Raw genomic sequence first — 15,609 nt, forward strand, 5'->3', positions numbered from 1 at the left:
ACTGACAGGCCCGACATCAGAGAACCGTGCAAGTTTCCAGATACATAATCTGCAAGTAGTTTCTATTTTATATGACCTCATCTAAAGACAGAATGTTCTTTGCGCACCTGTGGGGAGAAATCACGTGTCACGCGAACGCCATGGAACAGATCAGGCACGGCCAGGAAGCGCGCTGAGGTGGCCACGCGGCCCGCGGGCCGATCCTGCACTCGGCCGGCCGTGCACGTGGGGTCAGAAGAGAAAGGTGCCGAAGCTGCCCTTCCCGTTCCACCTGAACTGGTTCCCCACGATGCACGCGAACATCTCCTGCGCCATCAGGCTGTCGTCCGCCCGTGTGATCCCCAGCTCGCTCAGCCTCTTCTTCTTCAGCTGGCCTTTCTGCGTGGAGGCGGCCACCAGCTCGCTGAAGATCTCGCAGTTGCCTTCGACCTGCTCCAAGGGGCCAGTCCGACCGCCGGGCGCCGCTTTCCCAGCCGCGCACTCGATCAGCTCCTCCAGGTCCACCCGTCCAGCCGCCTCAGCCTCCCCGCGGGTCTGCGTCTTTGGGGCTTTATTTTCTGGAGAAGCAAACAAAGATCATTATGCAAACAAGCCCGACCCAACCAAAGCCTGCACTCACAGGCGACCAGAGCCTGTGAGCTCCCCCTGCCCGGGTCCCTGCTGCTGCCCTCTTGCGGGAAGCGGGCAGCAGCCGCCCACGGCGGCCGTCCCCTGCAATGAGCCCCCCGGCCCTCGGCCAGGGCCGCCCCAGCAGCTCCCCAGACGCGCCTGCGGGAGCCCCCTGCACAGCGCTGCGTCAGGGGCTCCACAGCCCCTGCCGTCACCTCCCTAACAGGCAGGTGGCAAAGGGTTTTTGCAGATGTGATAAAGGTGACTAATTAGGGGCTCTCAAGAGAGCAGCCGGGTGCTGTGCATGGCCTCAGCACACAGGCGGGCCCTGGACAAGCAGGGTGTCCCCGGGGCTGAGGGAGGGAGGGAGCGAGGGAGGCCCCTGCGGCGGGCATGCCCGAGGTCAGCCCGGTATGGAGAGCGGTCCCCGGCGGCAGCCGACAGGCGCATGGGGACCCTCACAGAGATGGACCCTGCCAACAGCTGGCGTGAGCTCAGGAGACCCTCCCTGGAACCTTCAGGTAGGCGCCCTGCCGGCCGGCAGCGGTGTCACCCCGTGAGGCCCCAGGCCGGCCCGCCGGCACCGCGGAGCTGGGACTGGGAGACGCAGGCCGCAGAGGCCGATCTGCAGCGGACCCTGCACAACCGGGGCTGCCTCGACGCACGTGCGGCCCTTCTCTGTGGCCGAGACTCCACAGCCATCTGGTCACGGCCTGCCATTCACGAGCTTCCCACCAGGGTAGCTCAGCTTCACTGCCGAGAAAGACAGTCCACAGGGGCCTCACGCGACCCGTGAAAAGCAGCGGCAAACCCCGCAGTCCCCCCAGAAGACGCAGCCTCTGGCCTGGCTCGCTCCCCCGCACCCTGCACACAGCTGGCAGGGGCCAGCCCGGCCCTTGGCGGGCGCCTCCCTCGGCAGGTCCGCAGAGAGCCCGGCGGGGTGCGGAGGGGACCGCAGGCCCTGGAGGCCACCGGCGAGGTCCTGGGCCAGCTGCTGGAGTCCCTCTCACCCCAGCTCCCATCCTGCTCCGCTCTCCCAGGCTCCCCCGCAACACCAGGCACAGGCGCGGCCTCTCACGGGGAGGGAGGCTCGGATCGCCAGCCAGAGCTCAGCACAGAGATGCACGGGTCGTCGTCCCCCCGCCCCGCCCCCCGTCCCCCCCCCCCCGCGGCCCCGGCTTTGGCGCGGCGGCGCGGCGCGGCCCACCTGCGGCCCCGCCTGGGGCGCCACCCTGCAGGTCCGCGAAGATGGTCGGCTTCACCAGGACGACCCCGTAGCCCTCGTTGTTGTGTATGATGTTGTTCACCATGGATACTTTGGGGAGGTCGTAATGCTCGTCTAGGAAGTCCTGTGGCATGGAGAACAAGCGCAGTAAACGAGCGCCGCCTGCCTCCAAGGCGCGCTCTTCCCAGGCGACTCTCAAACACGGTCGGAAGCAGTGCCTGCTGCCGCGCGGCGGCACCCGCGAGCCATACACAACACAGCGCTCCCACAGGACCCCTGGGACCGCCCGGCACCGCGTTACTAACATCCACGCACTGCTCGCGCCTTCCAAACCAGGAAGCACTGGGATGCCACCTGGGGGGTCAGCACCCCGGCCACCCCAGAGGAGCGTCCGGAGCCCCGGGGGCGGCAGGGGGCGGGGACCCACCTTGATGAGGATGCCCTCCTTGCAGTGGTGGATCCCGCTGTCGCTCAGCGTGCACGTGCTCCCGGGGTAGATCTCCACACCCGCGCCCTGCAAGTCACAGTGCGAGGCGGTGACAACCGGCTCTCAGGAGGCAGGGCCGCTTCTTAGACTTCAACACGGCCCCCGTGCGTGCGAGGTGCAAGCAGAACGGTTTTATAGAAAACTGTGCTCGGTGCCGCTAGAGGGCGCTGCACTGGCTCCGTCCCCCGCAAGCAGCCGGTCCTTCGTCCCTTTCGGGAACCACACGTGCACACACACCCCCCGCACTGGACCAAGTGCCAGCGCTCGTTCTCTGGTTCAATCAATCCATCAATCAACGCCACGCGACCACATCCAATAATGCAGAAAAAACATTTGACAAAAGCGAACACACATGCAGTATAAAAATTCTCAGAAAACGGAACTAGAGAATTTCCTCAACGTGGTAGAAAATGCCTACGAGGAACCCGCAGCTCCCCTTGCCTTTCAGGGGCGACTGGGGCGTCCCCCGCATGCCACCCCCCCCCCCACCGCCCGGACTCCCACGGTGCCGCTCCTGCCAGTGCCCCAAGGCAAGCGGCCCGCCGGGCGGAAGGGGACAGGCACGGCTGTCCCTGCTTGCAGGTCACCTGACCGTCTACACGGGAAATCAAGGAATCTCGAAACTCTCCTAGAACTCATCCGAAGGTTCAGCCAGGTCACAAGATCTAAGATAAACATGCGAAACCCTATCCTGTATACTAGCAATAAACCCACAGAAAGTGAAACTTAAAAATACAGTATCAGGATCACTCCACAAAATTGACATATTCAGGTAAAAATGTAACAAAGCACACAGGAGGCTGGTACGCTGCAAACGACACAACACGGACGAAAGCAATCAAAGACCCACACAAACAGAGACACACGGGGTTCGCAAGGTTAGACGACTGCACAGAAAAAAAGACGCCCCCTCTCCCCAAACTGAGACTCAGGTTTCGTGAATTCCCGTCTAAATCCCACGACGGTTTTCTGTAGGTCTGGACAAGATTTTTCTAACATTTGTACTGGAAGGCGAAGGAACTAGAGGAACAGGAAGAAGTTTTAAAGATGAGCAAAGTGGGCGGGCCCCATGCCCAACGCCCAGCCCCCCAGCCGCTGCAGGCGTGGTGGGGGGGGGGCGGCGGGGGGCGGGGCCGAATCCAGCCCCGCGGACCCAGAGGGCTCGCCTGTGGGCCCGCCTGCCCAGGGACAGCCTTTTCAGGACATGCAGCTGCAGTTGGACATCCATCGGCAAATTACTGGACCTTCGCCCAAATCTCACATTTTAGGCCAGAATTAACTCAGAAATGAATCATGGACTTAAATGCAAAGGTTAAACCACAAAATTTTTAGGAAAAAAAAATCGGAGAAAATCTTTGAGGCCTAGGACTAGGCAAAGAATGCTTAAATCCCCTGGAGCGCAGTCCAGAAAAGGAAAGACGAGTAACCGGGACTTCATGCAAACGTGTCTTTGCTTCATAAAAGCCCACATGAAGAAGACGTGACCAGCTACAGATCAGCAAGAAGCATCTGTAAACCGCACTCCCGGCAAGGCACTAGTATCTACATACAACAATTCCCAGAACTCTGCAGCGAAAGAGAACAATGCAACTGCAAAATGTGAAAAAGTCACGAGCAGACATTTCACTGAAGAGGAGAGAAGGATGCGAATACGCACGTGAAGGGATGTTCATCACCGACTGTTAGGGAAATACAAACCAAAACCACCAGCGAGCAGAATGACTGAAATGAAAAACAGCAGTGAAACTACCAGGTGCTGGGGAGGCTGCGGAGAAGCTGGGTGGCTCAGACTCCGCCGGCGGGAACGGCAGCTCTGGAAAGCACTCGGGCAGTTCCCCCCAACGAGCGCAGGCCACAGCGGCGCCCCCGCCCCCGGGCAACGGGACCGGCTGCGCTCAGAGGCCTGTCCACCAGGGCACACCCTTTATTCACAAGCCCACGCGGAAGCAGCCCGAGGCCTCCCGCAGGTGGGCGGCCACACGGCGAGCGACCGCGCACAGGAACATGGCTCGGCAGCAGAAGGGCCCCGGGACTGGGCCCTCGTGGCCCCTGGATGGAGCATCAGAAAGTCGCGCTGCGTGCAGAACGCCAGCCCGGAAGGTGACAGCCTGTGAGCCCACCCCCAGAGCAGTGTTGCAGGGGAGGGATAACGGGGGGGGGGGGGGCCCTTGCCGGGAAGGAGAGTCACGCGGCCGCGTCAGGGTCGCCCCGGCTGTGCTGTCACACTGTGCTGTCACACTGTGGTTTCGCAAGACGTGACAATGACAGGGACGGACACATGTCCAGGAGACCTCTGTGCTACTTCTTCCTACTGCGTGTGAGTCTACAATCGCCTCAAAATAAGTCTCGTTTAGAAAAGCAACGGAGCTTCAGCTGCTACCAAACCAGGCGCCGAGCTGGGCTCTGAGGGTCTAACCCTCCTGAGGTTGTCGTGGAGAAACAGCAGCTTCACCATGTCCACCCCTAACCTGCTTGGACAGGGGCAAACCAGAGCCTCCCGGACGAGTCCCGCTGACTCAGCAGGAAGTGTCTGACCTCCTTTGAGGACCAAGCGCGGAGGGTGCGTTCGCCTCTTGGCCCCACCGTTTCTGGGCGTATTTAGAGCTTCAGCCCGAACGACTCCCCGAAAGGACAGGGAGAGGACCCACCTTGGCCCCGTACAAGTCCGAGGCCTTCAGCAGGAGCTCCGCGGAGGTGCGCACGGTGACGCCGGTCGTCTCGCACTGCAGCACGCAGTTCTCCACGACGGTCCTGCCCCGGTGAATGACTGCGAGGGGGACACGTGTCACACGCGGGGCGCGTCCCCCCAGGGAGCGAGGGGCCCGGGGCGCATTAGCCGGCCTAGGAGCCTCCCACAGCTCCCACTTCAACACTGTTACTACAATTACAAATTCAAAATCCACGAAACAATGACTATCTTTAGTTAGTGTCTAAGAGCTACAAGCAGCATGCTTAAAAACACCAGCTTGACCTCAGAAATGCAAACTGAGTTCAAGAGCACTTTTCATTTAAAAAGAAAAAAGAAAAAATGTCCAACAGTCCCGAGCAGGCGGGGGGCAGAAGAAAAGGGGCCCCACCCGGAAGGGGAAGGGGACCCAGGAAGACGGCTGGTTTGCACCTGAGGCCAAATCGAATGCCGACAGCAGAGGTCACGATCCTGGGGTGTTTTAGAAGGAAAACAATGCTCGCACAGAACGCACTTGTTTCACTAACCGACTTTCAGAATAGGCTGAACTGTTTTTCACTTGGGAACAAGCTTCCTAAGTCGCCACGCTCTGCACGTAAGTAACTCGTCCGCGCCCCGCGTACTCCAACTGCTGCCTTACTAGGTCTGTCGTCGGGAAGCCGTTCCCTTCCAGGCCGGGACCAGAGTACGCGGACCGCCGAGACACTTACTCAGGATCCCTTCCACGGCGTCGCGCTGGACAAACTTGATGTTTGAGATTTTCACGTCCGCGCCTGTGCAGTCCACGAACGTGTCCCCCTTGCCCCTCTGCTCTATGACGACGTCGTCGGGGAGGCCGTACCCTGAGGGGACAGCGGGCCGTTCAGGACAGGAGGGGGACATCGGAACACAAACCGCTACAGCATTTCTCTACTTCAAGTAACTCGTAACAATACTGGCGACCGGTCAAGCCAGTTGCGTTTAAATAAATTCTAATCCTCGCCCCCGCCGGCTGTTTTAGACCGGAGCGTGTGGCTTTTATACCGCCTCAGTTTGCTCCCCTGTCAGGAAGAGCACCCCAAAACCATCTCGGCCACTGCGTTTTATTATCAGAAAAATTAAAACTATTTTTAAAGTGCCATATTGAGGAAAAAACTGAGACTATGACATAAACAAGCTATGTATTCTTAGCGGTTTAAACGACAAGGCCGCCCGCTCGGTGAACGGAAGTTCTAAGCAGGAAGGAGACGCCCGGCCCGGGGCACCGCGAAGGCCCTGCGGCGAGGCTCTCGGCACCTGCCCCGCCCTCCTCGTCACAGAGGCCGCCAGCCCCACCCTGGGGGCTCACTGGCACTGGGGAGACGCCCACCCGCCCGAGCCGCACGCTGCCATCCTGCGTGGCACACCCGTCCCTCCCAACCGCCCGCACCCTGCGCCCCAGCAACCACAGTACCCCTTCCTCGCCAGTCCACGAGGAGCCCATCCCCCGGCCCGCCCACGAGCGACAGCAGCAGCGGGGTTTTCACTGTGCCAAAAAGTGAGGTCTTCTGTCGCGGTGACTCGTCTGCAGGTGCGCTGTTCACGCACACCCTCCCAGGGCAGACCTCGGAGAAGGGGACTAAGAAGCCCGCGCACAGAACAGGGGGCGCGTGGCGACGGCTGGCGAGCCACAGGGTCAAGCCCGGGCGCCGCCTCCCTGGAGAAGCCTCGACAAGGAGAAGATGAAGGGCAGGGTCGGGGTGGCCGCGGCCGCTGCACATCCGCTCGCGCTCCAGAACGACGGACGAGCGTTCGCCTTACCAGCTGGGCTGCTAACCTGAAGCTCTCTTGCTAAAGAGTCGAACAGGCGCATCTAGACGGGACACGTTTTGAAAACATACGGGACCGAGACGAGCGACTGCCAAGCCACCCGCGTTTAGGAACCATTCTAAATGGGCAAGCAGACTGTCACTGAGAAAAAGTCGCTTTAACGGAGTCTTCCCACGCGAATGTTCTCCAAACTACGCTCTGGTCAAGATTCAAAGGGTAGAATTTGTGGCATTCAGCAAGCTTTTAAAAAACTAAGATTTTTGGTTCAAGTTCACAGAAGTAACCTAAATTTTTTTTAAAAAATCATGCACTGATATAGCCACATCGTTTATGAAATAAGAGTAAGCAACAGGCAAAAAATTACTTTCTAAATATTTGCTGGGAATGCGTTTTTATTCTAGAAACGAGATTTCCTTTCCATGAACAACCCGCAATCTAGAAAGCGCGCTTCTCCCTAACGGCCCGTGTCCTCCCGGCGCTCGTCTGCCCCGCACCCCGATGCCGATGCCGACCCCGATGCCGATGCCGGTGCCGATGCCGCGCAGAGCCACCGCGCAGAGCCGCCCCGCGTCGCCTGCGAGCCTGCACGCCCCCGCTGCGGAGGCCGGCGGGCTGGGCGGGGCCTCTTCTCGGAGCTGCGACAGGCTCGGCGGCCGGCTCGGCGTCCCCAGCACTCACCTTCCAGCGCGATGGAGTCCGCGAGGGCGAGGGCGCCCTGCACCACGTAGCGGCCGGGACAGACGAGGACGGTGTCGCCCTCGTAGCAGGCGCTCACGGCCGACAGCGGGTCCCTGTGGAACTGGAGGACAGAGACCCCTGCACCAGGCTTCCCGCGGGCGCCGCCGCGCCTCCCTCCAGAGGGGCCGCCGCACGCCCCGCCGCCCGCCAAGTGGCGGAGCCGCCGCAGGGAGGGCCGTCCCGGCCCGTGTCACGGAAGACCGGCTCTGGGAGCCTCTGCAGCACCCCGCGGAACGCAGGAGGGCCTGGGCGGGCAGAGGGGGCGGCCACCGGAGCGAGGGCCCTCCTTTACCTGGACCTCCGCCTCCTCCTGGCAAGGCTCCCGGCAGAGCCTGTCCCTGAGCAGGGCCTGCAGCAGCCCTGCCGTCAGGGTGGAGGCGACCACGTGGGTGACCTTCTGGCCGCTGGGACGGGCGCCCTTGGCTTGGATGTTAGACTTCTTCTGATACCCAAACACGTACCTTGGGGGAGCAAACAGCCGTGAGGGCTCGGGACGGCTGCCGGGCAAGGGCGCCGGCGGGTGGGCGGGCAGCGGGGCGCGCACCTCAGCAGGGGATTCTCGATGAGCTTCAGCTTCTGCTTCAGCTGCTCCATCTCGGAGTAGAGCTTCAGACCCTCCACCATGGAGAGGCTCCCCTGCTCGCTGTCCGAGTCGCAGGCCGACAGGTGGCTCCGCAGGCTCAGGAAGCTTCCGTAGATCTCCTGGCACTGGGCCAGCAGGCTGCGGTAATCGGCGACCAGTCCCGACGGCACGCGGTCCTCCAGGATGTCGTAGTGCCTGGGAGCGTAACACGGCGGCCTGAGCCCTCTGCCCGCAGACCCGCTGCCGCCCTCGCGGAGGGGAGTGCGCGCCGCAGGCAGCCCCGGGGCGGGGGTGGGGGCACACTCAGGGGCCTGTTCCCCCTTTGAGACTATGCTTTCTCCCTTAGGTCCAGGCACTTGCACTGCAGAAACACTGAACGTTCACGCTGCACCGCGGCCACCACCGTGCAGCAAGAAATTGCCTTCGCACGTGTTGGGCTCAAACTCTGAGTCGGCAGGCGCTGGGGCCGTCCGGGGGCACGGGGGGCGGGGGCGCACCCCAGAGCCTCACAGCAGCCTTTCGGGCGACTGTGATTCAAATCGCCCCGTCCCCCCCACACTGAAAGTTCATGGCACAACACCCCGCAGAACGCTGCCTCGGGAACATTGTCAGGGTGTCTCAAGAACCTAAGCCGCCCAGCTTCTGAGAAACCAAGTTAAAGCCATGGCTACGAAACTAGGGAGCGGTTAAACCAAATAACCTTGTCTCGACCGGGCAACCTTACTGGTGCTTAAAACCTGCGAATTTATACACCTTCTCAAATATACAGACAGAACAGAAAGCATTTCTAGATGCAAGAAAGCAACTGTGAATGAACACACGATCCAGCTGAGGAACGTGGAATGAATGGGTCTGAGAATAAAGCACACTCTTGCTGTCATTACCCGCAGTTTGAAATCACGCCTTTATTCCTCAGGTGCAGGGCTGTCCCCCGGGCGCCGCGGGCCCGAGCCCCCGCTCCCGCCCTGTCCGAGCGGCGGGCTGGCGCCTCGCCCAGCCCCTCGCCACAGGCACGCCGGGCCGTGCCGGCCTGGACGGCGGCCCTCGAGCTCCGTCGCACTCCAGGCAAGGTGAAGGGACAGAGCCTCGTGCCCGACCAAGTCACACCAGGTCACAGGGAACAGCCAGGCAGGGTTTAAAAACGTATGAAAAATAATTGTTTTCTGCTGTTGAAGTAGACGAGTCAGGCGAAGCTTGAAAGCAAGGATTTGTCTGCTTTGCTGAACCCCACGCACTCGGAGGCGCCCCCGCAAGCTGCTCTGCGAACAAGACACGGGGCCCCACCGCGGGCGGCCGGCCAGCTTATGAAGAGTGTGACTGCGGTCGTAGAGGGGGCCCGCAGTGCGTCCGGCACCCACGCCCCCGGCTTACCTCGCCTCTCCCCAGCTCCCCCGCCACTGCTTTTCAAACAGCTGTCTTTGAACTTCACGCAGGGTTTTTGACACGTCAGCTCAAATTTCCTCAGGCTTACAAACCACCGAGCCCGGAACTTGGTGCTGCCCAGCCCTGTTTTCAGACCCGGCGTGCAGACGCCGCACACAGGCCCCTCTGTCCACCGGGGCTGTGCGCACCGACCGCCCGGCCCTGCCCGGCCCCTGCGGCAGCCCCCGCCCCCGCAGGCCACAGGCCTGGTCGGCGCGAACCACGGGGAGCTGGCTCCCCAGCACACGCCAGGCCGCCAGGGACACTCACAGCCTCAGCCGCGGCTCCACACATCGGACGAAATAGTCGTACTCGTCCTCCTCCTCTTCGTCCCAGCTCCTCCAAATGTTCTGGTAGAAAAACCTGAAACGGAAATTTGTATCATTCAAACTCGATCACTAGCTCAAAGTGCGAGGGTTGCGTAGGGGTGGGAGCAAAGGAGAAACAGAATTATCCTATCGACTGCAGGGGAGAACGCTGCCTTCGGTGCCCGTGGTGGCCGCACGTCATCACGTGTCACCGGAGCCCTGCTCTGAACTGGCTCCCGGGTATGTCCACGGTGCGGGTCGGCCGGGGCCTCCTGCTTCCCAGAACGAGTTCCTGGCCACCCGTGAGTGGGCAGGAGGGCCACTCGCTGAGAGAGGGGGGCTGGGCGAGAAGCAGGCTTCCGCCACGTCTGGGTCCGCGCCGGCCCCCAGCCCGGCCCACCGCCTACCTGACGTGCTCGATGGCGAGCGCGGTCTGGTCGAGCGCCCCCGAGTCATCGAACACCACCCAGAGCTCCTGCAGCGGCAGCCGCTGCGCCTTCAGGTCCAGCAGCTCCCGCACGCACTCCGGGGTGAAGGTGCCCAAGGAGGACTCGCAGAGGCACGGCTCCACCAGCCGCACCACGGCCTTCAGGGCTGCGACGTCCACGTCCGTGACCTCCAAGTAAAGCGCTGGGACTGAGCACACGGGGATCGGAAGGAAGACCCGCGCCGACGGCGCTCCCCGCGGCCCGGTGTTTCCGGCCATGAAACGGGAGCGGAGGCCTCCTCCCCCGCACAGAGGGTAAACCGGCCGGCCTGGCTTTGACCCAGGGGGCGCGTACGTGAAATCGAGGAAACAAATACACCGTCAAGGCGGTGACAGGCCTGTGACAGAGGATCACCAGCGGGCAGGGGAGGGGTCAGGGGAAGTCACCGGGAGCTGCAAGGAAAGGCTGGGACCGCAGCAGCTCCCTGAAGAGCGGGGAGGGCAAAGGGCCTGGGGCAGAGCCCTCCCACCCCGAGGCGGCTGCTGGGGCCCCGGGAAGGAAACGGTGGGGGCGGGGAGCAGCAGAGGGTCCCCTGGGGAGGAGCCGGGAGGCCGCTCTCTGGCAGGCGGGGCGGGCCTTGGCAGGATGACTGGCCACTTTAAGCGAGGGCACACTGCTCTTTCAGAGCGGTGACCATGACGGCTTTTAGGGAACTGACTTGGGGAGCGCGGGGGACTCTCAGGACTTCGAGCCGCAGGCCCGAACTGCCGAACACAGCAGCGGCACCCGGCATTGGAGGGTTCCCAGGGACACGCCGCCCCCACCGCAGTCACCGCGGGCCGCGGCGGCCCGCCCCCAGAGCAGCGCACCCGCTTGTAACAACGCTCCCGGTTTCGCAGTTTAGTTGAACAGGGTTTTTTTGTGGTCCAGTTAACAAACACTGAGAAAATTTCACAGCTATAATTAGAGTGCAAATTTCATGTGAGAGGCCCAGTCAGTTGAAAAATGAGACTGTTTTTCCTGTCTGCAGCGCAACGCAGCATCCCGAGATTAACCCGTATCACCAGATTGGTTAGGCAAAGCCGAGCTAGTCTTAAAAATGCCTATTTGGTTTGAGCTCTCTAATGAGCTGCCGCTAAGGTAAAAAAACATTAACTGAAACTCCACTGCCTTCATAATTAAGGCGCCTGTTTCTGAAATGGTCTCAAATACCCCCTCCACTGGCGGGGTTTATAGCCCGGGTCCTGGTGTGAAAGGGCACGGGAATGAAAGCCACCCCAGCCCCCGGCTGCCCCTCCTCACTGTCTTTAAATGTGGGGAACACTTCACACACCCTGGCAATTCGATGAGAAAAACATGTCATTTTCAATCAGCTCATAAACTTTAATTAAAAATAAGCGCTTTGGCCATAACAGTCTGAAGGAAAGGGCTTCTAGCTGGAGACAAACGACTTAACGACAGAAGGGCACGTACCTCCACCAGCACCTCGAACACGTCCGTGTGCCAGACCGCCCGCCACCCCGAGGGCTCGAGGACCTTCTCCAGGAACTCGGCGGTGAACTCGCGCACCTCCGAGGCCTTGCAGTCAGCTGCGGACACATCGGACACAGCGAGGACTGAGACGCGCCCGGCAGAGGGGAGCCCGGGGCCTGCGCGCCCCCTCGCTCTGAGCCGCCAGCGGGCAGCCTGCGGGGCTGCAGCGGGCAGCGTGCCCGCGCGCCGAGAGCCGCTCACCCAGCATGTAGTCCTGGTAGGCTGCGAACCGCTCGTAGAACAGCAGGTGGCCGGTCTGGAACAGCTCCGGGAAGCTTGTCTTCCCCTGCAGCACGAAGCTGGAGAACCGGGACCCCGGCCTGCCATCGCCGCTGCAGTCGCTGTACGACTCTCCGTCCTGGAACGAGCCTGAAACCACCCCGAGCGAGGTCAGCCGGCCGGCCGCCCCGGCCCCGGGCCCCACTCAGGAACTCTGACGAGACGCAGACACGGGCCAGGGAGACGCCTTCCGTCCCGTCTGCGCTGTCAGGAGAGGCCGGCTCACTAAACGTACACGTGCCCCCAACGCCGAGCTCTCCCCCACGCGGCAAGAACATGAGGTGCGTGGGGGCTGTATTTCTGAGGTTCCCCGGGAGGCAGAGGACGGCTGTCCCTGAACTCGAGGAGGGCACCCCGCCCCGCTTCCCGGAACAGTGGTGATCCTCACTGCGGCCAGCAGCGCGGCACAGGCGGACCCCTCAGTCACTCTGTCCAGAGCAATTCTAGAAAGGTGTCTTCAAATCAGGAGCTTCCTACGCTCACTCTCAGACGAGCTGCAGCCGCCCTCTATGTTCCCAGCGTCCGTCCGCCGGCGGCCCCTCCATATCAGGGATGAGCAGTTCCAGCCATGCACCAGGCTTGCTTCACCAAAGCCGCCAGGTCCCCCCACCAGCTCCAGTGACCGCGTCAAAGGAGAAGAGCGGAAAACGCTAGTCACAGCCGGTGTGGGCTGTGGGCAACTATGTCCCAGGGGGCCTGACCTGGCCAGTGGCCCGTGTAGGTCTGTGTAACAGCACGTTGTTAACGCGCAAAGGACGACAGAACAACATCGCCGTGGGCAGGTGCAGACCGGCTTGGTCGTTGCCAGGCGGTTCTGGAGGCTCTGAGACTATTAAATACAGCCGTTCTCCCCCCAAAACTGTTCTATTTCCTCCTTTCTTCAGCCTCTTTGCCCCCGTTGAGGCCACCAGAGTGATCCGCCCCCAGAGATGGCCACAGCACGCAGCCACAGAGGACACCAGCACTGACAAGCTAGTGACGATCTCTCCGTGACTCGGCGCCCCCACCCATGAAGGGAAGACAAAAATAGGTGCCTACTTCCATCCATTAATAGCCACTCACAATGGTGCCCACTGCTAAAGAATTCATGCCTTCACCTCGCACCCATGAGGCGGCTTCTTGCAAAAAAGCAACAAGAAAAACCTTTGAGAAAACAAGCGCTGGCAAAGATGTGGAGAAACGGGTCCCTCGTGCGCTGCCGGTGGGCAACGCCGTGGGCGGCGCTGCGGGCTCCTTAGAAACTTAGAAACAGCTGCCAGGAGGCCCAGCAATTCCCCGCTGTGTTACCTACCCATAGGAATTGAAAGCAGGGTCTCCAAGAGACACGTGCACACCCGCGTTCTAGGAGCATCGCCCACAAGAGCCAAACATGGAGGCAACCCGGGCGCCCAGCCATGGGCAGATGGATACACAAAATGTGGCCCATCCGTACAATGGAGCATTATTATTCTGCCTTGAAAGGAAGGCAATTCCGCAACGCGCTACAGTGTGGAAGAGCCTCGAGGACGCCGTGCTAACCCAAACTAGCCAGTCACAGAAAGAAAAGCGCGGTGAGACCCCGCCAACAGGAGTGACTTGGTCGAAACCCACGCAGGCGGAAAAGGGGACAATGCTGGGGGCGGGGCGGGGCGAGTGTCAAACAGGCACAGTGTCCACGGGAGAATGGCCGAGCCTGGGAGGAATTTTATAAACACTGATTTGGGCCAGACAGAGGCTGCACCTGGAAACGGCAAGGTGTCAACAGGCTGAGAAAAGGCTCCTCAGAAAGGCAGTTGGCAGTTTCGTTTGCAATCCAGGAGGGAGATTACGGGAGGGAGGTGGGAAAAAGCAAAGGGAGGACTAGAGGGGAGTTAGGATTACGGGCTCTCCTGAGGATTAATACCCCCGCCCCGCTCTGAGGGGTGCTACTCCCGGCATTTCCAAGGCGTGTCAGCCTAGGTGCACAGAAACAACAGACAGGGCTGGCTTAGGACCTTCCACGGCAGCAGGTGTGCGCCTGGGGCGCGGCCGCCACCGGGGCCTGCCGGTCCGGAGCGGACGCCCGGATCACCCGGGGCGGTGCCTTTCCCTAAGCCCCTTTCCGCCCACACGAGAGTTCAGGTTCACAGACTGAAAAGAGTTCTGGGGATGGTGGTGGCTGCACAACAATGTGACTGTATCTGAGGCCGCTCGGCTGCACACTTGCAGGTGGTTAAGATGGTAAATTTTGTGTGGCACACTTTAACAGAGTAACAGAAGGCAGCCTTTCTCCAGCGCAGCTCTTTACAGCCCGTTGGAAAGGACCCCTGTCCCTGCGCGATGTCACTCCAGCCCCACCCCTCCGAAGGACCGCGGGCAGCTCCCCCGATGAGAAAGCGGCGCCAAGGGGCTGCGCCAGTGCGCACGCAGGGCAGCAGGGGCCTGAAGTCCCCTGCCCTTCTCCCTCTGCCTCGGCTCTCTCCACTACAGAGCGCCGCGGAAAATGCCAAAGCGACAGCCCGAGCGAGCTTCCAACGCCGGGAAGAATAAACACGAGAGGCTCCCGGGGAGGAGCCAGGGCTGAGCATAAACCTGGTGCTGTGTTTAGGCTGTCCCCTGACTCCGGGCGCGTCCCCTGCCCTCGGTGCTCAGGGAGCTCCGGCCCAGGAGGAGGGACACGCAGACACGCGCACACGCCGCCCGGGAGCCCACGCAGACACACAGGGCCGGGTGGCTGCCCCGGCCCAAGCCGCCCAGTCCGTAGAGACCAGGCCGGGCGCAGCTGCCGCCGCCACCCGGCCGGCCGGCCGGAAGGCGCCCTAGGAGGGCCGCGGACACGGCCGGACGCTGGGGACGGCTCCTCGGGCCGGCACGGGAGCACTCACCTTGCTCCAGGGCTGCCGGCTCCTGCTCGGCCGCCCAGCCCGTGCGCTCCGGCTGCGGCCCCATCCCCTCGGACCCCAGGCCGAAACCCGCCAGCAGTGCCTCAGCCATTTCAAATTTCTGCGGGCACCGCCCAGCCCGGGAACGTGATGACGCGCGCACTGCTGATTGGACAAGGCCCTGTGGCTCCCGGACCAATCGAAGGAAAGCTTGCGTGGCCCCAGAGCTCAGGAGCCCCGCCCTCTGCAGCCCGCGTCCAACCCAGTCACAGCGCCTGGGCGCCACCTCCTGGCTGGGCGGGCCGTTGTTTCCGTCCACGTTTACTGGGACGAACTTGGATGAAGTTGAACTGGGTCTTTTGGGATGATTTCCAGAAAACTAACAAGCCACGCCTGGAAATGGAGTGCAGCGAAAAAGGCAGAGCATTTAGACTGCCGTCCACGGCAACCAAGGATTGGCCTCGGAGGCTCCCGGCCCTTCACCACCAAAACTCCTTTTCTTTCACCGTCGCCTACACGCAGGCACGCAGATTAAATGTACTAAAGGTGTGTTTTGTCCGTATTTGTTCATCAAAGGCACTCTAACCTCCAATCATAGGTAACATTTGTGGTCTCCTGTGCAAGACACCCCCACAGGCTTTGCCTGCTTCCCTCTCACTCCAAAAACCGTCCTAGGAGGCTGG

General features: G+C 61.6%; 1 protein-coding gene across 1 annotated transcript; it reads right to left on the minus strand.

Moving 5' to 3' along the window:
• Nucleotides 1–231: 231 nt before the first annotated feature.
• SHCBP1 (SHC binding and spindle associated 1) lies at nt 232–15,038 on the minus strand. Its single transcript, XM_054570295.1, has 13 exons — nt 14,930–15,038; nt 12,009–12,176; nt 11,748–11,863; nt 10,254–10,462; nt 9,809–9,901; nt 8,078–8,311; nt 7,826–7,994; nt 7,474–7,594; nt 5,718–5,849; nt 4,970–5,088; nt 2,262–2,348; nt 1,817–1,958; nt 232–557 (listed from the first exon to the last, which is right to left on the minus strand). The coding sequence occupies exons 1-13, from the start codon at nt 15,036–15,038 to the stop codon at nt 232–234; spliced, it is 2,025 nt and encodes a 674-aa protein (XP_054426270.1).
• Between the last annotated feature and the right edge of the window lie 571 nt (nt 15,039–15,609).

The sequence above is a fragment of the Pteronotus mesoamericanus genome, unplaced genomic scaffold, assembly GCF_021234165.1.
Source record: "Pteronotus mesoamericanus isolate MK-2021 breed Mesoamerican mustached bat unplaced genomic scaffold, CSHL_Meso_final contig_202, whole genome shotgun sequence".
In the NCBI taxonomy this organism is placed as follows: Eukaryota; Metazoa; Chordata; class Mammalia; order Chiroptera; family Mormoopidae; genus Pteronotus; species Pteronotus mesoamericanus.

Bases quoted from the DNA above. Each gene is read 5' to 3' on its own strand.
- SHCBP1 (XM_054570295.1), bottom strand. From the start codon at position 15,038: ATGGCTGAGGCACTGCTGGCGGGTTTCGGCCTGGGGTCCGAGGGGATG. The intron at 10,463-11,747 runs GTACGTGCCCTT...CTTTACTTGGAG, and splicing joins TGTTCGAGGTGCTGGTGGAG to GTCACGGACGTGGACGTCGC. The intron at 9,902-10,253 runs GTAGGCGGTGGG...TTTCCGTTTCAG, and splicing joins CTCGCCATCGAGCACGTCAG to GTTTTTCTACCAGAACATTT.